General features: G+C 39.3%; 2 protein-coding genes across 8 annotated transcripts; one reads left to right on the top strand and one right to left on the bottom strand.

Moving 5' to 3' along the window:
* Positions 1–814: 814 nt before the first annotated feature.
* Positions 815–8,691, bottom strand: LOC112291775 (DNA polymerase I B, chloroplastic/mitochondrial). Of its 7 annotated transcripts, none has more exons than XM_024539646.3 (14): positions 8,514–8,690; positions 8,093–8,378; positions 7,468–7,865; positions 6,233–7,032; positions 5,726–5,914; positions 4,563–5,260; positions 4,115–4,313; positions 3,636–3,902; positions 3,214–3,312; positions 2,875–2,967; positions 2,531–2,716; positions 1,926–2,231; positions 1,675–1,764; positions 815–1,443 (listed from the first exon to the last, which is right to left on the bottom strand). In XM_024539646.3, exons 3-14 carry the CDS (start codon positions 7,544–7,546, stop codon positions 1,282–1,284), a joined length of 3,168 nt encoding a protein of 1,055 aa, XP_024395414.1. In that variant the 5' UTR covers positions 7,547–7,865; positions 8,093–8,378; positions 8,514–8,690; the 3' UTR covers positions 815–1,281. The 7 variants fall into 7 exon arrangements, with proteins under 7 accessions (XP_024395414.1, XP_024395417.1, XP_024395419.1 ...); XM_024539649.3 differs by having other exon boundaries at positions 8,093–8,370; XM_024539651.3 differs by having other exon boundaries at positions 8,093–8,203.
* Positions 8,692–13,223: 4,532 nt separating this feature from the next.
* On the top strand, positions 13,224–21,847 carry LOC112291314 (DNA-directed RNA polymerase II subunit RPB1). The gene is made up of 11 exons (XM_024538516.3): positions 13,224–13,642; positions 14,166–14,429; positions 14,624–15,253; positions 15,461–15,681; positions 15,789–15,930; positions 16,141–16,476; positions 16,670–16,956; positions 17,169–20,423; positions 20,641–20,733; positions 20,851–20,904; positions 21,177–21,847. The coding sequence occupies exons 1-11, from the start codon at positions 13,559–13,561 to the stop codon at positions 21,271–21,273; spliced, it is 5,463 nt and encodes a 1,820-aa protein (XP_024394284.1). The 5' UTR covers positions 13,224–13,558; the 3' UTR covers positions 21,274–21,847.
* Positions 21,848–22,581: the final 734 nt, after the last annotated feature.

Genomic DNA, 22,581 nt, shown 5'->3' with positions numbered 1-22,581 from the left:
ATCCACAGACACTGTACTCTATCTAAACGAATGGACGATTCACACATTTCCCCTACATTGCGCAATCTTTACGACCCAATCCATGTGGACTTATCCACACATTTTTGCGGAGGCACAACAACCTGCGTCACCTGACGGCTGCCTTTCCCCCATTCCGTGTCCAGATCTGCTATATTAATCCAGTTAGTGCGATTTCATGGCGGAGCACAAAACTCGCCGCTCGAAGATTGCGCAAAGATACGTGCAGAACGCCAATAGATTCTCATTCTCTTGTTTGTCAAAGTTTTCATTGGAGGCGATCTGTGCGCAAGGTGTGCGATTCTTGGGAGTCTCCACGTGTCAGCGTTCATCTTCGTTGGAGTGCTTACCACACGAAACTGTTTGAGTTATTAAGTGCGACAGCGGGGAAATGAAATCTCGGATCTGTGTTGTAAGAGCGCAGCTTGAAAATTCACATTGTCATCACATAGACGATGCAAACAACGGAAGCACACAACGATGTAAGACTCAGGTCAGAAGTGAATACAATTCATTGATTCGAAACCGGACATTCATTTCAATTCCAGGGCACAGTTCTGAAGAATCACCTACGTCCGAATCAAGAGAAAGAAAGTAAAAAAAAAAAAAAAAAAAAAAAAAAAAAAAGGGGGGGGGGGTTACCCACTTAAGAGTACAAACAATGCATGCTAACTCCATACTCCGAAGGTTCTTCAAACAACCAAGTAGCATGTCTGTCCCCCTCTAACCCACTAACTGTGATCCTTCCAAGTACGTAGTTCAGAATTCGAACCAAGAGTCGACAACTCGGAAAAAATTTGGTTAACAGGATTTTCTCATACTTGAGAGATTCTATATTGTCACTAAAAAAAATTCGAACCAGCATTCTCATCCTTCAGAGCCAAGCACAAGGTTGCCGATTAAAATGGCCCCAAAGTATTCAAGGACTCCTAATGTGAAGTATCGATGATCTAAACGGCTTTGAGTAACCATGCTTGTGGAAGTAAACAAAGAATCTCAAGTCACATCTGACCGACTCTTACTCGGCAGGTGCGGGTAAAAGATGACAAATCTGTTTCCTGAGAATGAGGGGTTAAATGGAATCTTTTCGTGCCACTAGAGAATTCGAGCGAATAATTGCATATTCGAAGCTGGTACAAGAATTATTGTAATTCTTACCCACCTTGCTGAATGTAGCGGGATAAGTGGCAATCGTATCAATATGCAGTTAAAATACGAAGGATGACGTGGTATGGGCAGACAGCTTCAGGATGAAAAACTGATTTACTTGGCTGCATACCAACTCTCAGCATAATCGCCATCAACGACCAACTCAACATCCAGAAAGTTTTCGCCGTTGAAAGGATACATCATGGATTTTATCACCAATTCTTTCGCTTCTTGTGCAGACTCCGAAGGTCCTTCAAGGATAACCTCGTCATGCACCTGCAGATTCAGGTAATTTTAGTAATTCTATCCCTCTCTCTAGGTTTCAAAATGTGACAGAAAAATCCTCGACACAAAATTCATTCCAACAGCAGACCAAGTACCTAGTTCTTTCAAGCAAACCGAGTGAAGTAACCATATCTTCATTATTCTGCAAGGCATGAGCCTGCTGAATTAACAACCAAATGCAACCTGCAGCATCGACAAAAGATGAATTGTCAAAATCCTGACCTGTAGGAGGAGTTTCCAACCAAGTTCCCGAAGCTTTGAATTTCGATTTATCTCGAGCATGGCACACATTGCGACGTCTGCCGCACTTCCCTGACCGAGTCAAAACAGAATCAGTGACATGCAGGTATCGAAACTACGCAAAATATTTCCCAAAACCTCAGATGTTCTTCTCCAAACTGACATGGAAAAAACCAAATACGAGTGATGCCAGTCATTGATCATTATTCTAAATGCATCAGGTATCCACCTACCTGGACAGGTGTATTGATGGCAGCGCGCTCCATATGGGACCGAAGCAGTGCGTTGGAAGAGTTGATATCAGGAAGATGGCGTGCTCTACCCAACAATGTATGCACACGTAGAGAAGTGTGAGCCTCTTGTTTACGCTCCTTTTGCCAAGCTAGTACTTCAGGTCTATCACTGTACCAAAGGTCCACTGTAGCCTTCGCCTCATCAACCTTCACCTTCCAATCCTTCGCAAGTCCCATGGCTGTTTTCCCGTATGCAATTGAGAAGTTTAGCATCTTGGCTTTTCTCCTCTCAGATCCAAAAATATCCTGTAATACACGCTTAAGATTTTTAGTGAGCAATTCAAAGTCAAAGATTGTGTCCAACATTTCTAGAAGATATCTAACTATTTTCGTTACAAATTATGAAATCAAAACATCAAAAGCTAAGATTGTTGCGCGCGTACTGGTTCATCCGATGGCACTTAAATCAGTTTTCTACCCCACGTATATTAGATCATTAGGATAATTCTTGATCATCCACAAGTCCGATCGAGGTTTACTACTTCCAACACTTCTTGTGATTAAATCAATTCAGCCAACTACAAGCCAGATAGAGAATGACGCACCTTTAATAGTGGAGCAGGTGGTTTTCCGTGACTTTCCCATTCCAACAATACCCTTTCCTTCTCAACAGCTTCGCGAACATGAGGGTACATGTTCATGGCCGTCCTTGAATGGAAGTCACCACCAGCTTTGAATGCAGCTTTCATGCTCTTGCAATCGGCTAAATGAGCAAGTAACCGAAGCTCTAACTGAGGCAGCAAAAAGCATGGTTTAGAATAACTACAAATTGAGTTAAGATCGACAACGGCATACCACGACCATCCACTGACATTCGACCTAGTTTTCTCAAATGCAAGCACCAAAGATGAGAAGTGTATAAGATAATCTTTACAAATCAGTTTCATACCTGTCCATAATCAGCCACAACTAGACTCTTTCCAGGAGCAGCAACAAATGCTTGACGGATCTTGTAGCGGTCTTTCTCAAGAGCAGGTTGATTCTGCATCAAGAACATAAGGATTCCTTCAGAAAGCATAAGAAAAATGGACTGAAAATACGATACAAAGAACTGAACAGCTATCCTATGACTAAGCTTTAATCACATTGAGGAAATATTTACTTTCAAAAGCTGTTAGAATGTCAGATACATGCGATCCAAGGTTGTGAAGAGCTTGACACACCATAAAACGACATTTTCATTAAAATAAATAAATCTAGATGGGTTAGTACCGGTACAAACACCGACCTGCAGACTTGGTCTTCTTGCAGACAAACGCCCAGTTTCAGTGTTGATATTCAAGGAACAGTGTACACGTCCATCGGAAGCACTCTTAATATCATTACCCTGCCAAAAAAACTTTCATGTCAAAATAGTAGATTGCAAAGGAGAGAAAAAACATTTAGAAGGAAAACACAAATTGTGACTAGCCAATGTAGTTTACGGGCTCTATTATTTAACGACAATACACTTTCGACTTTGGAAACAAACTAACGCTTCTGGTAATTCTTTAAATCCCGACACATATAAAACATTTCATATCCATGAAAAATGTAAAGACTAATGCTAAAAACTCATCCAAGCAAAAGACCTACTAAAGTAACAGTTCCGTTAAAAGTTGAAAGGAAAAACTTTGTATTTTCAGCTAAAGCAATATGTAAAAAATATACCTGCAAAGGCTCTATGAAGTTGGACAACAATGTGTTGATTGAAGCAACTTCACACAACGCAGCTAATGCCATACATGCCTCCTTGCCTTCTAGGCCGCCCCCAAAAGCTTGATATGCTTTTCCATATACAGACAAATCTTCTTCGTGTTCAGTTTCCACTCCAGCTGAGGTCAATAAGCTCTCGGATTCTTCGATGTCATCCATGTCTTCTACCTCAGAATCTTCTTCTAGGGCAGCATAGTCGATCGCAACTTTCCCTGCAAGAGCCTTGAAGACAGGGGAAACACCGCAGCTTTTTAAAAAGCAAACAAGATCGATAATACCATCACATCATATTGATCCGACGACAAAAGGAAATCCCATGGAATCTCACATGATTTAAGGGGCGACTGAAAACCTTCACAGAGCTTTTCATTAACGCGTATCCACACTTAAGAACATTGACGTTCTGAAAGAGAATATATAGGACATTCTCCAACCTTAATTGCTGCACCACCAACTGCTGGCCAGCCAGAAGATGTGTAAGTCTCCACAGGTATTCTGATATTGAAATTCGCGAGCCCTCTTATCACTATGGGTCGTGTCTGTTTAGCAACCTTTTTACCCTCTTCGATGAATCCATCGGTATTGGGAACACTGAAGACCCGCTCCATAGGTAATACTTGTTCTGCATTTTTCCTGTGTTTACACGATAGATCAGAAATCGGATCCCAACTTATTAGATTCGAGTTAGCTTCACACTGATCATTATGCAACTGTACCGTGATTGAATTGCATCCAGGAATATGATGCATTCTGTGAGGATATGTAACTTTACATTAATTCTCTCACCTTATACTAAATGTATTTTAATTTGGGCCAATCCACTACTTCCACCTGTTGCGCAGCAGCTACTAGAAACAAACACAGCAAGGCAACAGCGTCTACCTATTAGCGGTGCCTCCAAACAGAAATTGTCGAATCTGGGCATCACTTCCAACATTCATCATTGCGGCATCTGGACAGTATTTTGCAGCCCACTTTCGGAAGCGGCTAACCGAAATTTCTTGTTGAGCTCTTGCAACTTTCTCAACAGTAGCAAGGTGATCACAATCCACAAGCATTCCGTCAGCCTCCATTTGCACCAAAACTTCTCCGAACGGCCTCCAGTACTTCTCATAAAAGTCGTACATAGAACCCTTTTCCTTCAAGTCTACCACATTCCATGGAGTATTACTCAATTTATGCTGAAGACTAACAAAAAGACGCCATGTACATACTGTATCAAATGTAGAGTAGTGTATCCAAGCGTCCCGCAACTCCCCGTCTCTCTGCAGTTCATCTACCGGAGGTATCGTTTTAATTTTACCAGGACTGCCATCTTTTTTCAAATTAGCTTTTCCAAACAGCTCTTTCATTGACTTCTTCCCCACCAAAGTAATATCATCCTCTTCAGTTAAATGCCCCAAGTAACCATCCATCACTTTCTCGTCGGCACTCAATACTTCCAGCGAGTAGCCCCCTTTGGCACCTCTCCTTGCTGAATCATGCAGACGAGCCAGATGCATGGTGTCTGCATAGAAACCTTGCGGATGTATTCCATGTCTACTCAATATGTGTTTATCAAAACTATAGTTATGCCACACCTGCCCACACCGCCAATCATACGAGTCAACTTGAATTTTAGAATTATGCTTAGGCTTGGAATCTCTTAGACTTAAATTTTAGCGTAAGTATCAACCCAACAAAGAACACATTTGGTTATAACACTGATAGTAAGCCACAACTTCAGGAAAGACGTCGAATTCTGTTTCTCCTACAGCTGAAAAGTGTGAAATATGAATAGGATCTGATACGGTTCACAAAGTCGTTGAACCGTAAAACTAGCTCTCCAAACAATTTCAGAACTATTAAAATTAGAGTTCAAAAGCAACTTGGTAGAAACATAGGACACTTCGAGTATTATTACGGATTCGCAACTAAAAATACCTCGAACCTGCAAAGAGAAACTACTTAATATTTTAGTGTTAGGGTATGAATCCTAATATTCACGAGTAAGTCATTTTTCATACACACTATATTAGCGAAGTTCGAGCGCCAGTGAGGCCTACCTTCTTAATAGAGGGATCTTCAAAGTAGCGCCTAAAAACTTCTAAAATGCCGTCTCCGCCGTCCAGAACATCAACCCAGAGACGGTTCTTGCCATTTCCGAAATTCGCAGATGGCCCACAATAGATGCTAAAGCACGTCATTCGCCCGTGTCCAACTGGACTTTCTTTTTTCACATCTATCTCCGCAACCTGGGCATAATGAAAACCAAGTTCACGGATTCAAGTGGTGAATCAACATTTTCTAGATCAACAGTGTCTCACGAGAAACTCACACTAACAGTGCAAGACAACACATGATGTAGAATCAATTGAATATCAACGGCAGGTCGAAGTACAACAACCAAACAATGAATTAAATACAACATGGACTGGATTCCTATCAATTGCACAGAGGCAATCAATTGCGCAAGCATGTATGCATAAAACAAAACTACCTCGGCAGAGACAACGCATACAGAACACTATCTCAAACAAGGAGCAGTCCAATCGTATAAAGTAAAGACATACCTCAGTATCACAAGCATGCACAGCATCCTTGTACTCCCTCATCAGCTGCTTAACAACCATCTTAGCCTTATCAACGCTATCAATCACCATTACAAATTCATTGGAAAATGTTTGTCGCTTCTCAAGCTGATCTGTTTTGAAAGGCTCTTCTGAGTTCAATGCCAGGACAAGACGATCACTTGATACATTAACCTCTTCGGAATCCTGACCCTCAAGTTGCACATAGGCAGATTTTTTCCGTCCTCTGGGTTTGGGCTTACTTTCAACTGGTGAACCATCGGCACTAGCTTTCTTAACTGTAGACCTCCGTTTAGCAGGAGTCTTCTTAACTTTGACACCTTCAACTTGGTCAGCAAGTCTTTTTGATTTGTCGTTCTCAACTATTTGTTTACTTGAACTAGAAGGTTCCACCTGTCGCTCAGGTTCATGTTCAGCCGACTTCAAAGGATCCGACTGAAATTGACGCGCTGTTACAACTACTGGTTTGAACACTTCCGATTTACTCTGCCGAGATCCGACTCGGGTAAAAGAATTTGATGAATCACGTGTATCTACAGCTGCGGAGGAGGACGAATACGCCTTCACAGAATCGGTCTCAGTTACAGACAGTTCTCTCGAGAATGCAGCAGCACTCATGGGCTTCGGTGGCACCAGTATACCCAACTTATAAGCAGCCCTTTCCCATGCTTCCCCAAGCACAGGATCCGCACAAGTAACAGCTTGGCACCTAGCATTTTGAGAAGGCCAAGTGTACCGTAGCGAGCTTGTCAATTGAACCCTCTCATGAGCACTTGCAGAACCTACGCCGCCACAACCACTGGTAAGTCCAGGGAACGTCATCCCCACACGCAGGCAACTTCTATGAAGGAATAGAACAAATACCAACATTCAATCAAAAGATTGGTTTGAGAAAACAAGCGCCAATCGCACAATTATCTGTATCAGAAACTCTACAGAAAAACTCTTTCAATAAAAGGCATCGCAAACTTCATGAAAACAAACTGCTTCGTCTCAAAATCCCAAATATAAAGCCCCCCAACTAGGAAACAGAATCATAACGCATTCCTGGCAACCTAGTAATAAACATTCTCCTCACACTTTACTAGTAATAGCCAATGTCTCTCGCTCTCTCTCTTTCTCTCTCTCTCGCTCTCTCTCTCTCTCTCTCTCTCTCTCTCTCGCTCTGAAGAGATGAAAATGATACAAACCAAACACAACTGCCTCCAATAACTCACCTCGCATAGACAACAGCACTATTGACGAATTCCACGATAATCCCGAGCAACCCAGAGGCGACGCAGTAGTGGATGCCATATCTGTAGCGAATAAACCCAAACCCCTGCACTTAAATCCAAACCCTCTCCTCCTAATAATGTCGAGATTCGGAACTGAGTACTGAGTTTGACTGTCCCGGTGCCATGAAAGACTTCAGTAGTACAGCTGAATGCAGGTAGGTCAGAAGCAGAAATTGGGAAAGACACAAATGTGACGATGGTGTTGCTCCTTGAAAAGCCACTCCTTCGACGAGAAGCCGTAAAAAAGTGAACGGTGTAACGGGTACCTCCTGGTGTTAAAGTCTAAGTAAGAAGTGTTTTCCTGTACCCTATTTCTACTTAATTTTTCTTCGCAAGTCCTGTACGGGAATAGACACGTTTGAATTAGAATGAAGGTGTAAAATTAAGCCCCAGAGTTCTTTTTTTACATTCGGATTCTACACTGAATTGTGTTAATCGGCGAGGCAATGTACTTAGCACTGCAGCCCATGAGATACGCATGGGCCCATAGAAATTAGAGCTGTGAACAGCACTGATCAGCACAAGCCCCAACTACTACACTTGCCTCGTCTACCAGGATACTTACCAGACTCTTGCTTGTGACGCAGCTAGCGCACGAGCTGCTAAACTCCGTCTCGTCCAATGAATGAGGACTGTGCAGAGGCCGAAGACAAAAAAAGAGAGAGGAGCGCAACAGCTGTCGAGGAAAAACCATAATCGCCATGCCAGGGCAATCATTCACCACTTAAACCTTCGCTTCCGCATCTCCAAAACATGGTTAAACAAATATAAAAAATAAAAATTCCCTAGCGACTCATTCCACGCCATTCACACAACAGAATCTTCCATCACTTCCCTAAACCCCTGCAACACTTCAAAAACAAAACCCGAGAATCACAAAGCAATTCTCCAACACGAGAACCTCTATAGGCGCTCGAAACAAAAGGAAAGAAAAAAAAAAACAAAACAAAACAAAACAAAACAAAAGGCCAACGGAACCACACTACCAGCAGTCACGTACACAGGGGGTCCAAGGCGGCGAGATTAAAGCAGAGGCTGGGAGGGTATCTTCCAGATACAACGAGCAGGCTGGGCTCGGGAAGCACGCACAAATGGAGCAAGCAACACGAGACAACAGGCGTGTAAACAAGCAAGCAAAGCAAACAAACAAACAAACGGGGGGGGCTTGGGATTTTTCACGAGGGTTTTGGATAACGAAGCTCCCCAACTTCTAGCCACGGAGTTGGACCCCCCTCCCCACCTCCGTGCCATTGGATAGATGTATTTCCATTTTCAGATGATACTTTTGGTTCTCGTCGGATGGATTCGTTGTTCCCTCCCCCTTGTGCCGCCAGCAGATTTCACTTGCCACGGTGGCAGCCACACACAAGTATATTATCTTCTACCCCCACCTTGCCTTCCACTCCAAATCCCCTTTCATAGATTTGGCATGAATGTTTGAAATTTTTATTTTTTCTAGTAATGCATTCAAGTAGATCCCAAAAAGATTCAATGTGTCTCTTTGAATTGTATATTTAAGAATATGTATATATATATTTATATATATGTGAAAGTGTGTGTGTGTTTGTGAGAAGAGTGTGAAGAATGAGGTAGTGTTTCAAAACAAACTATTTGGGTTTGAAAAATTAATTCATAAAATTGATTGGAACTAATAATGTTAGTTGGAATTTGAAAAGGGATAAAACATTGCCTAGGCTTGTCTTGAAAACAATTTTTAATTGTTAATATTCATCTATGGATCAAGTCTACAAGCTCTTATATAAAAACCATTGTTGTTGATATTTCTAATTCTTTTGTAAGTTTAATTTTTTTTTTCAAATTTTAGACTTCAAAAAGTCATCTAAGACAATTTCAAGAAAGCTTTAAACAAAATTAGAGTATATATTAGTATTATATTCATATCAAATTGAAGGTACAAAATCAACTACTCCAAATTTTGAAAAACTCAACACAAATAAATATATACAAACATACATTCTTGTATATATATAATTTTTTATGAAAAATTAAAAAAAAAACAACAAATATAATAATAAAGGATAATAATTGTAAAAAAATGATAAAGCAATCCAAATTTTTACTAAATCAACCGACATGTTTAAACCATCATTGTACCCATTCAACCTCGTCATCATTCCCACCCATTCCCCTATTTCCAACTAGTATCCATGTTCTTGGCGTTCCTTACCCTCCACCTCTATCTTTAGTAATAGTTAGGAATAGAGAGTTAGGAATAGAGAATAGCTGAGAACAAGGATAGAGGGTGCAATGATGATTAAAATAAGAGCAAATTGCTTTAGTAAAAATTTGGGTTGCTTTATCATTCCCCTAATTATGCTTGAAATATTTTAGAAATATAAAAAATACTAAATTATCTATATTATATTAAAAAATGAAATTATTTATGATAATAATAAAACTAATATATCGTTTAAATTTGAACACACTAATTATACTTCTTAACTAAATAATTGAATTAAAAATATTAATTAATAATATATTTCATTATTTGTGTTATTTTTATTCTTTTGAAGTAAGTTTTTAGTAGTTTTTTTGATAAAATATCTTAATATTTATTTTTTATATATATTATATTTTACACATAATTTTTGATAGAATGTGTCTATTAAATATTGTTTCACATATTTATAAATCATAATATTTTTTACAATGTTGAAGTATTTTATAGTATTTTTTTACACACCATATAGCTTTGTCAATTGACTTCATTCAACCAACTTGTTAATATAAATCATTTTCATTAAGTATGCACTAAAGAAAATAGTGTTGTTGAACAAAATTCGATGCATGTTGACTTCATAAGCATGTAGAATACGGTCCATACTTCTACACAAGTTAAGAAATTTTTAGTTTTTTTTTGGTTATTATATGATTTTAATAGCTCAATAAGGATTTTAAAAGTATATACAATCGAATGATTGGGATTTAGATATAAAATTTTCTAAGAAGATATTTGCATATTTTCTTCTTAAGTACTACAAAAACCATACAAAAAATATCAATGATCAAGGTATGAGATTATATAAGTCAATTCCTGTTTTGATAAATAAATGGTAAAATAATAATAAAAAAACAGGCATAATACTTTTTTTTATCAAAATAGTGTAATGATGTTTTCTCAAAATTCTTTGACATAATTTGATAAAAATAAAATAGGAAATTTGAAATGTTTTATTTGATTAATTTTATTTATAAATCTGCATAGATAGCTTGGACTATTAACATGCATGCTTTATGTAAGTTGTTATAATTTGTTACATCAATTTTATGCAAATCAATTTTTTTTTTTACCATCATAAGTTATCACATTACATAAAGTAATTACAATAAAAAATGACACTTTAAAAATGGTAAACATATAATATTTTTAATTTTTTTTTAAAATTTGTTTATAGTTTTTTTTAGTTTAAATCTATATTATGTATTATAATTTGATCTGTTTGTGTGTGAGTGTGTGTATATATATATATATATATATATATATTCAATTATAATTAAAATTCAAACTAAATTGAAATAATATTGCATAAAAAATATCTCTTTTATTGGTTTTTTTGTGATTTGAATCTTATGTATATCTGTGTATATATTTATTTGCGTATATATATATATATATATATATATATATCTGTATATATGATTAAAAATATTTTTTATTAAATGTAATACAAATATTAGAGATTTTTTTTTTTTTTTTTTGCAATTGGAAATCAAGGAGAACTAATTTGATGTAAAAAACATTAGTTTAAGGAATATAATAGTGTTTAAAATTTTAAAAATTACGTTGATTATATATATATATATATATATATATATATATATATTAAATATAAATTAAGCATTTTTAAATTTGATCTCATTTTTGCTGTGTTCAAACCTTGAATTAGTTTCTAAGATATGCAAAGTAAGTTAATTAAACAATGTTTATGAATGTGATATCTTTTTTTTATTTTACATTGTTGTTTTTACAAGATTATAATCTTTTTTTTTTTTTTTTTCTTTTTTTTTTTTCGTACTTCATCTTTATACCTTGTTGTAGCAAATCCATTAAGGATTTTTTTATTTTTTTATTTATTTTTTTGTTTTTTCTTGTTTTCTTTTTCTTTTTCTTTTTTTCATTTTACATAGTGTATATAATATGATTTGTTCGATTTGATTCTGTATACAATAATGCAAAATTTAGATCTGATTTAGATTGCCAATAATATCAAATAAAAAGACATGTTTGTAGATAAAGTAAATAAAAGATTATATATATATGTGTATGTGTGTGTATTAAAATAAATAAAAGTGCAGAAAATAATTCTTAAAATTCTTTTTTTATGACTTTTAAAAGTAAGAAATGATGTGGAGAAATTCCAAGAAATACATGTAGCACACTATGTTCAATCCACAATGAAGAAACTTCTTTGATGTATTTTTAATAAAATGCATTCTTCCTCTAAATTTCTTTGTAATTCTAGTTACTTTTACAGCATCTGAATATCTTCTCTCATTATGAATAAAATACTATAATTTACAACCGAAACAAACTTTAACACTCATTTCTAATACATTGATATCACATATTATGAACTACATAATGTACGTCTTAATTGTTACTAGTAATTATTATTATTAATCTTTTACCATTGGAATATTTTTATTGTGCTGTGTTATATGTCTCTTGTCTAATATGTGCTTTATACAAGTTGGGTATATGAATTAAATGTTGTCAAAGATTGTTTATACATGTAGTATAGAAAAATCATTTCAGATTTTAATATAAAGATTGTCACTTAGTCCATCTATTTGTGTAAAATTATGAAGTGCCAACAGAAAATATCCATCGGTTTGTTGGGCACCAGCAAAGGACCTCTTCGAAAAAAAACATGGAAAGTGTTTTGTAAAAATATTTGATGATTAGAAGTTATTGAGTAAATTCTTTGGAGGTGGCTATTTTTTGGAGAGAGGGGGGAAGATTAAAAGATACATTGAAATTTTTAGCATGAAATGTATTTACAATTTTAGGATGAAATATGTAATATTTGAAGTTCTTTTAATATTTTAATAAATATATTTTACAATTTTTATAAAGGCTACAATACATTTAAGGTTGGTTCGTTTAATTACACAGTTAAATTGATGACACCTCTCATTAATATTTATGAATTTTGAATGAAATAAAAAATTATACTAGTTTTATATTTAAAAAAATTGACATGCATGATTTATTGTTTTCCTTTGGAACTGCAAGTATATCCATCTCAACAAATCGTTTAAAATTTGTCTGTGTGCAGCTTGTTGCCCACAGGTTTTTGAATACCGACAGGTCAGCCCTTCATCTTCAACGGCGGGCAACTAAAAGCTTTTATATCTCCACAGTAAAGTCGCGGGCAGTCATCAATTCAAACAATTTGGCTGCCCAACTCCACAATGGAGGCAGTTGGGAAGAGTCGCCGAACTTACTAAAACATATACAGTTGACTGACTTCTGGCATCCAATACCCGGATGATCGCATGCCGTTATCAGAACCGCATATACCCTGTTCTTGAACACCGCAACCGTCCGGTAGGTTCTCAACTCCCGCAGTTGTAAGTTGAAGGACTTCGGTCTTGATGCAAGCGGCATGCCGTGCCGTGGCTCCCAAGTCCTCCTTCCATGTTGCTCCTACTATATATGCTCCCTTCAGCCTAGCGGGAGGGGTTATTGCTCCTTCTTCCTCCGGCTCTCCCCCTCTCCCGAATCTCTCCCTTGATTTCTAAGTTAGACTATTGTCTCGCAGACTCACCGCCATACTGATTGGCTCCTGCCCTGAGAACCTTAACTGCAGCGTCGTAGTCATGTATTTCTGAGTCCTGGCGGTGCTCCTGCGCCACCACAATATATTCTTGGAAAACAAATCTGAGAGTGATGAGGTAGGGTGGGCGCGGGGAGCTTGTGTCTCGTTGTGCATACGAGAGCAGGCTTGTGCCCAAGACTAAGTATTAGCAGGAGCGCAACATCTGAGAGCCAAGAGGGTCTGCTGTCATGGACCAACGCTTTGCGTTTTCTCCTGCCGACTTGGCCCGGGTTAAAACCGTGCAGTTCGGCATCCTCAGCCCCGATGAAATCGTGAGTTCTGAGGCTTTGGATTGTAGAAACCCCGTAGCGAAGTAGTGAGCTGCTGTTGTGAATATGGATTGCCAGTAGTCAAGCGTCGGGTGTTGCTCGACATAGTTTGTGAACGGCGGCTCGAATTTTATTGCGTGTTGTGCTTGGTGTGTGAATGGCGTGCATGCCTTGTTATTCTCGGAAGATCTCGAGTCGATGTTGTTCTTGTTGAATAACATAGAAAATTTCAAGCGAAGGATACGCTCAAAAAATTAAGTCCTGCTTCTGAAATTTAGACGCGTGAAGACATTATTCCTAGTCAATACATGAGCTGCTAGATAATGCAGCCAGTATGCTAGGGTTTGGTTTTCTATCTTCATCCTATATTCCATCGCAGCGAAGGAAGCCGACGGTATGGTTAAGGTTGTACGGTATTGTTATTAGCGACACTGGAATGAGCTTAGGTTTATGCATACAAGCTGAAAAGACTTAGAATTGAAGTGTTTCATTGTCCTCACCACCCTCTTTTTGTTATTTGCAACAGCGTCAAATGGCAGTATGCAAAATAGAGAGCAGTGAGACATATGACAGGGGCAAGCCCAAGATTGGGGGTCTTAGTGATCCGCGGCTGGGTACGATCGATCGGCATACCAAGTGTGAAACGTGTGCCGGGAGCATGACGGAATGTCCTGGTCATTTTGGGTATCTGGAGCTCGCGAAACCTATGTTTCACATTGGTTTTTTAAAAACCGTCCTTTCCATCTTGCGCTGTGTTTGCTACAACTGTTCCCGATGTCTTGCGGACGAGGTCAGTGTTCTAAGCATCTTTTTCTTCGCGGTTTAGCTGTTGATATTGATGTGTTTGATGTGAATGCTCATGGATTAGGAACCACTTTGAAGGCTTACATCATGCTAGTGCTGGCTGACAGACTGGCTAATCCAGGGTGTGTTTAAAGCTAGGTGTCTCACTGGTGTGTATAACCGTACCTTCGGATGTTGCAGGAAGATCATCGTTTCAAGCAAGCAAAGAAAGTGCGTAATCCGAAGCACAGGTTGAAGAAAGTGTTGGATTGTTGTAAAAGCAAAACAAAGTGTGACACAGGCGATGACATTGATGAGAATGATGTTATGAATGGAGAGGAAAACGAGAAGAAGAAATCCCATGGAGGTTGTGGTGCACAGCAGCCCAAGATATCTATAGATGGCATGAAAATTGTGGCTGAATTTAAGCCTAGCCGGAAAAAGGGTGAAGAACCGGAGCAGCATATGCCCGAGCCTGTGGAGCGCAAACAGCAGCTTAGTGCAGAAAAGGTTTTAAGTATTCTTAAGAGGATAAGCGACGAAGAATGTACTTTATTGGGTCTTAATCCAAAGTATGCCCGACCGGATTGGATGATTTTACAGGTACTCCCCATTCCACCTCCTCCAGTCCGTCCCTCTGTCATGATGGACAGTTCGGCTCGCAGTGAGGACGACTTAACGCATCAGTTGGCAATGATCATTCGCCACAACAACAATTTAAAGAGGCAGGAGCAAAATGGTGCCCCTACTCATATCATCAACGAGTTTGCGCAGCTTCTGCAATTTCACATAGCAACATACTTCGACAATGACCTTCCAGGACAGCCAAGGGTACAGTTCTCTGCATGATTCTGTCTGTAGTCTTTTTCGAACTGTTGCTAGTCTTGCTCGTGCTTAGTCTCGTTTTCAATCGACTGTCGCGTGAGGGTTTGCCTTTCTTGCTTAGTCAAGGACCAAGTAAGGAAGTTTGTTGTGTGGGCTTTTGCTAGATGTGGCTGTGTGAGTTTATTTGATAGCATGATATTTACTTTGTGGCAGGCTACTCAAAGGTCTGGGCGACCTATCAAATCAATTTGCCAACGCTTGAAGGCCAAAGAGGGTCGAATCCGAGGAAATTTGATGGGAAAACGTGTGGATTTTTCTGCACGTACTGTGATCACGCCAGATCCGAATATTAATATTGATGAATTAGGAGTGCCTTGGAGTATTGCCCTCAATTTAACTTATCCGGAAACTGTGACTCCCTACAACATGGAGAGGTTAGTTTCATTTACTGATTTATGCTCTCGTATTAATTGGATTGTTACTCTAAAACCCTTACTTGTTGTCGTCTTGTGACAAAGGTTTCGTGATTGATATTGAATAGGCTGAAGGAGCTTGTAGAGTACGGGCCTCATCCACCCCCTGGCAAGACTGGTGCGAAATACATCATTAGAGAAGATGGTCAACGACTGGATCTGCGGTTCTTGAAGAAAAGCAGCGATCGACACTTGGAGCTTGGGTATAAGGTATGTATCTCTCTCTGAAATATTACATGGCTGCTTACGTGTCTCGTATTACCATGTTTTTGTTCCATATGAAATTATATGAAAACTTTTCGAATTGGGTGTGAAAAATATGTTAAACTTCCTTAGACTAGTTCTTGAAGGTGTCGTGAAAGTGTACGACCGTATAATCATTGTTTCACTAATGTTCTGAAAGCGTTTCGTATGCCACAGGTGGAAAGGCATATGAATGATGGCGATTTTGTGTTGTTCAACCGACAACCCAGTCTGCACAAGATGTCCATTATGGGACACCGGATTCGCATAATGCCATATTCCACTTTCCGGTTAAACTTGTCTGTAACATCGCCATACAATGCTGATTTTGATGGAGATGAAATGAATATGCATGTGCCTCAGTCCTTTGAGACTCGAGCGGAGGTTCTGGAACTTATGATGGTTCCAAAGTGTATTGTATCTCCTCAGTCAAATCGTCCAGTCATTGGCATTGTGCAAGACACACTTTTGGGATGTCGAAAAGTGACGAAGAGGGACACTTTTATAGAGAAGGTATGTTACTTGTCGTGATTGTAGTTATTTTCTGGTTGAAAAGAAATGCGTATGATTTCGTTTACTTCTGTTCGTATGTTTTTGTATAAGCATAAAAACGGTATGTTTGTTTGGAAGTTCTATTTTGAGATTTGATCTATTTTCATTTGAAGTCGTACGAGTCTGAAAATTAAGCAAATGCTTCTTCATGCAGGATGTGTTCTATAACATACTTATGTGGTGGGAGGAATTTGATGGGAAAATACCCATTCCGACCATTTTAAAGCCGCGCCCTCTCTGGACAGGGAAACAAATTTTTAGCTTGATTATTCCAAAACAAATCAACCTGATGCGTCAGGCATTTTGGCATCCTGATGGGGAATATGGTGATCTTTCACCCGGTGACACACAGGTGCGTATTGAAAAGGGTGAGGTGGTGGCTGGCACGCTCTGTAAGAAGACTTTGGGTACGGGTCAAGGCAGTCTTATTCATGTCATTTGGTATGTGTTCACCGTAACACACATGATGACTTTTTTTTTTTTTTTTTTATCTACAGTTCAGATCTTGCTGTCGATGACCTTTGTGGTCTGCTTAATCAGCAACTTCCTTCGTGCCTGGTTCTTTTCTGTCCTGATGAATCAGGACGTTGAAACAATTCATTCGGTCCGAAAAGAGCATGAGTAGTTTTAATATCTACATACTATTTGTGCAGGGAGGAGGTTGGGCCTGATGCAGCTCGGAAATTTCTGGGGCATACTCAGTGGCTAGTAAATTACTGGCTATTGCAGCAAGGTTTCAGTATTGGTATTGGGGACACAATTGCTGATGCAGCAACTATGGAGAAAATTAATGAAACCATCACCAAAGCAAAACATGACGTCAAGGATCTTATCAAGAAGGCTCAAGACAAGCAGCTTGAAGCGCAGCCAGGTCGGACTATGAAAGAATCTTTTGAGAACAGGGTCAACGGAATATTGAATAAGGCCCGTGATGACGCTGGAGCTAGTGCACAAAAGAGTCTTGCTGAGAGCAACAATCTCAAGGCCATGGTTACAGCTGGGTCGAAGGGTACATTTATCAATATTTCCCAAATGACTGCCTGTGTGGGGCAGCAAAATGTTGAGGGGAAGCGTATTCCGTACGGTTTTGTGGACCGTACGCTACCACATTTTACAAAGGACGACTATGGGCCTGAGAGTCGTGGATTTGTAGAAAATTCATATTTGCGAGGCCTGACTCCACAGGAATTCTTTTTCCATGCTATGGGAGGAAGAGAAGGTCTCATTGATACAGCTGTAAAAACTTCGGAGACCGGTTACATCCAAAGGCGACTGGTGAAAGCTATGGAGGATGTCATGGTGAAGTATGATGGGACAGTCCGTAATTCTCTTGGAGATGTGATTCAATTTCTCTATGGAGAGGATGGAATGGACTCAGTATGGATTGAGTCCCAGAAATTGGATTCATTAAAAATGAAGAAGGCAGAGTTCAATAGGGTGTACAGGTTTGAGATTGATAGAGACGATTGGGCACCTGATTACATGTCTGCTGAAGCTGCTGAGGATATAAAGACTATCCAAGAAATCAGAAATGTCTTTGACGCAGAAGTATCCAAGCTTGAAGCTGATCGCAGGCAAATGGGGTTGGAGATTGCTCCAACCGGGGAGTCAAATTGGCCTCTTCCTGTCAATCTGAAGCGACTAATTTGGAATGCGCAGAAAATCTTCAAAGTGGATCTTCGTAAGTCTTCAGATATGCATCCTATGGAGATTGTGGAGGCAGTGGAAAATCTTCAAGAAAGACTAAGAGTTGTACCAGGGAATGACCAAATATCAATGGAAGCGCAAAGAAATGCAACTCTGTTTTTTGGCTGTCTTCTGCGCAGCACTTTAGCTAGCAAGAGGGTTCTCAAGGATTACCGTCTGACAAGAGAGGCGTTCGAGTGGGTTATAGGCGAGGTTGAGACTCGCTTCCTCATGTCTCTTGTGGCTCCCGGAGAAATGATCGGTTGTGTTGCTGCTCAGTCGATTGGCGAGCCAGCTACACAGATGACACTAAACACGTTCCATTTTGCTGGTGTGAGTGCGAAGAATGTGACTCTGGGTGTCCCACGTTTGCGTGAGATTATCAATGTCGCAAAGAAGATTAAGACCCCGTCCTTAACAGTGTATCTGAAACCTGGGGTGAACAAAGAAAAAGAAAGGGCCAAGAATGTTCAGTGTGCCCTGGAGTATACTACTCTTCGTTCTGTTACCCAGGCAACCGAGATTTGGTACGATCCAGAGCCAATGAGCACATTGATCGAGGAGGACATGGAGTTTGTGAAATCGTACTACGAAATGCCGGATGAAGATGTGGCTCCTGAAAAGATTTCACCGTGGCTGCTACGTATCGAGCTCAATCGCGAGATGATGGTTGACAAGAAGCTTAGCATGGCCGATATTGCAGAGAAAATCAACCTTGAATTTGATGATGATTTGACCTGTATTTTTAATGATGATAATGCTGAGAAACTCATTCTTCGCATTCGAATCATGAATGATGAGGCTCCCAAAGGAGAAATGACTGAACAATCAGAGGATGATGTCTTCCTGAAAAAGATTGAAAGCAACATGCTCACAGAGATGGCACTGCGAGGAATACCTGATATCCGGAAGGTATTTATCAAGGAAGACAAGAAGAATCGGTTTGATGAGAACTTGGCCTTTGTGGTGGAGCAGGAATGGGTACTTGACACGGAGGGTGTTAACATGCTTGCGGTGATGTGTCACGAAGATGTAGATGCTTCTCGAACTACCAGTAACCACTTGATTGAAGTTATTGAGGTGCTGGGCATTGAAGCAGTTCGAAATTCTCTTCTGAAGGAGTTGCGTGATGTCATCTCTTTCGATGGCTCATACGTGAACTACAGGCATCTTGCGATCCTCTGTGATGTCATGACGTACCGTGGTCACTTGATGGCAATCACGCGTCATGGTATCAACAGGAACGATACAGGGCCCATGATGCGGTGTTCCTTTGAAGAAACCGTGGATATCTTATTAGACGCTGCGGTGTATGCGGAGGCTGATCATCTGAAAGGAGTCACTGAAAATATAATGCTTGGTCAACTGGCGCCTATAGGGACTGGTGACTTTGGTCTACACCTGAATGAGGACATGCTTCAACACGCCATTGAGTTGCAGTTGCCTAGTTTCGAAGCAACTGACTATGGCATGACTCCATCACGAACCCCTATGATCGGAACGCCACACAATGATGGCATGATGTCACCCAGTTATCTGCTTAGTCCAAGTCTGCGTGCTTCTCCACTATCAGATGCGCAGTTTTCGCCGTACGTCGGGAACATGCCCTTCTCCCCGTCATCTCCAGGATACAGCCCTTCCTCTCCTGGATACAGTCCCTTGTCACCAGGTTACAGCCCCACATCACCTGGGTATAGTCCTACATCACCTGGTTACAGTCCTACTTCCCCAGGTTATAGTCCTACCTCTCCTGGTTACAGTCCCACATCACCTTCTTACAGCCCTACTTCTCCTGGATATAGCCCAACATCACCATCTTATTCTCCAACTTCTCCAAGTTATGCCCCCACCTCGCCTAGCTACAGCCCAACCTCACCAAGTTACAGTCCGACATCACCAAGTTACAGTCCGACATCACCAAGTTACAGTCCGACGTCACCAAGTTACAGCCCAACCTCTCCTAGCTATAGCCCGACATCTCCAGCATACAGTCCTACTTCACCTTCCTATGCTCCCACATCTCCTGCGTACAGTCCAACTTCTCCAAGTTATAGTCCCACATCTCCTGGTTACTCACCTACATCTCCAAGTTACAGCCCATCGTCTCCGAGCTACAGTCCTACCTCGCCTAGTTACAGCCCCACATCCCCTGCTTACTCTCCTACCAGTCCTCGTTATTCTCCTTCCAGTCCCTCATATAGCCCAACTTCCCCCAGTTACAGGTACTTTTAGTTTTTCTTATCTCCTCATTATTATGGTTCAATCTTCATGATGGTTTTCAGTTTGCTTTGTTTCTGGTTTATTTCCTCATGGTTGTAATTCCATATCTAGATAATTTTAGAAATGGATTGATATGTCTTTATTAAAATGGTATTTAGTCAGTAAATTTGATTAGACGTAATTTTGAGACCGTTCTTAAGACTGAAATTTTGGATGCAGTCCTACGTCACCATCGTATTCTCCATCGTCACCCTCGTACATGCCTACGAGTCCTGCGTATACCCCAGGGTCACCTTCATATTCTCCAACAAGGTGCGTCACTTTCTTTGATGTAGTCATTTGATTTTATGTTGCAAGGTGTGACATTGTATTATTATTTTAGAATCGGCAATGAAAGTGTTTGTACTGAGCTCTCTTTCATGTTTGCAGTCCTGCTTATACTCCTGGAAGTCCTTCATACAGTCCTACTTCTCCAAATTACAGGTGTGCAAATTTTGTGCTGTCGCTGTAGTTTGAAACTTGGTAGTGGATCATAGCTTTTTCAATGAGTAGTATTGTATAGTTGCTGCTCAAATGGTCAGGATGAATTCGAAACTTTAATTGGCGAAATTGTTGTGTAGCTTTAATGTTTTTATTTATTTTTATTTTTTATTTTGAGAGATTAGACCTTTACGTGGAAATGCTAATATGGCTTGCTTAATATTCCGCGTTTATTGTGAAACTTACAAAAAATTGCCTACTTTTATTTTGTGCAGTCCCAGCGGAGGCTATTCTCCATCAGCTCCAGGATATTCCCCATCAAAGAATGAATATATTCCAACTTATAGCAAAGATGACAGCAATAGTGCATGAGAGAAGCTGGTCAATTGAGCCAAGCTTTCACAGCTATTGTATTCTGTCACTTTGAACATTCTGCCATTTCGAAGGTTGTCACTGCAGCAAATTTGTTTGTTGACAAATCCTACTGAGAAGTTATAGAAGTTGAGGTTTATCATCGACGACTAAACCTCAGGTGGGTTCTTAACTTGCAGCAACTTATGACTATGTACTCATGCTCTTGTAACAATCTCTAGTATAAGACCTTTAAGGGAGCTCATTCCTCCCATACTCACAAAGAGGCAATGCAGACATGCTGGCATGCAAAATGCCTTAGGAGGGACTCGCATGTCACATGGATGCATTTGTAAATCAGTTTGACCCCAGTCCGCTGCTTGGTGCAAACGTCTGGCTACTGCGGCCCATGTCATTAGGAAGAATTTTAGGACTAGGTGTACCTTGGCGAATCTTGTGTGAAACAACAGTATGGAGTTCAAGGCACCCAAAGGGTCTTGTAAAAAATGAGAACAGGTGTCAAGGAATATTTGTGGTTTAGGAACACTGCCTCCAGTTATTTGAGGACTTTTGAATAAATTCACTTGTTATTGTAGTTGTTAGTGTCTCGCAATCTTTGTTGAGATTCATTGAGTCAAGCCTGATTTTGTCACGTTGTTGTTGGATTTGAGTCTTTCAAGTGCTTAGCATTTGGCTTTGTGAGTTCTTAATGTCTTCAAGTGGCACTACTAAAATAGCTTCTAGATTTCACATTGCAAACTTGTGTACAGACTCCTCATTTGTCTTGGTATGTCTTAATTATGGAGTCATATGTTTACATCCATCCAATAATCTCCAGATTCCACAATATGTTTCAAATAACAATGAAATATTAATACATGTCCAATTTAGATTGAATTTGTACAACTAAATTGATTGATCATATATAATATATAAAACATAATATTGTTTAAGACCCAATTGGATACTTTATAGATAATCATCAAGTATGTAAGGTAAAATTCGATCTTATTAAATTTTTCACAAAGATTAAGTATTTGTGAAGAGATGGATAACTTTCAATAAAATTATAATTTTTTTTATTAATTCTTCTTACAGATACTTACCTAATTACAAATTAACTTTATGCCTTAAGAGGTTATTATATGACAATCATATTTAGTATGTCTTTTTGGATAGTAAACCATTATTATTTCTAATGTGCATTCAATACAACTTTTTTAGTGCATGTATATTCTAATATTGTATGCATTTGATGTTTAGTATACTAATCATTAATAGAATTTTAATTTATTCTTTAATTTATTATTTATTCAATTTCTTTTAACT

Source organism: Physcomitrium patens, chromosome 14 (genome assembly GCF_059467195.1).
Source record: "Physcomitrium patens ecotype Gransden chromosome 14, ASM5946719v1, whole genome shotgun sequence".
Taxonomy (NCBI): Eukaryota; Viridiplantae; Streptophyta; class Bryopsida; order Funariales; family Funariaceae; genus Physcomitrium; species Physcomitrium patens.
This window is presented reverse-complemented; position numbering and strand designations above follow the sequence as displayed.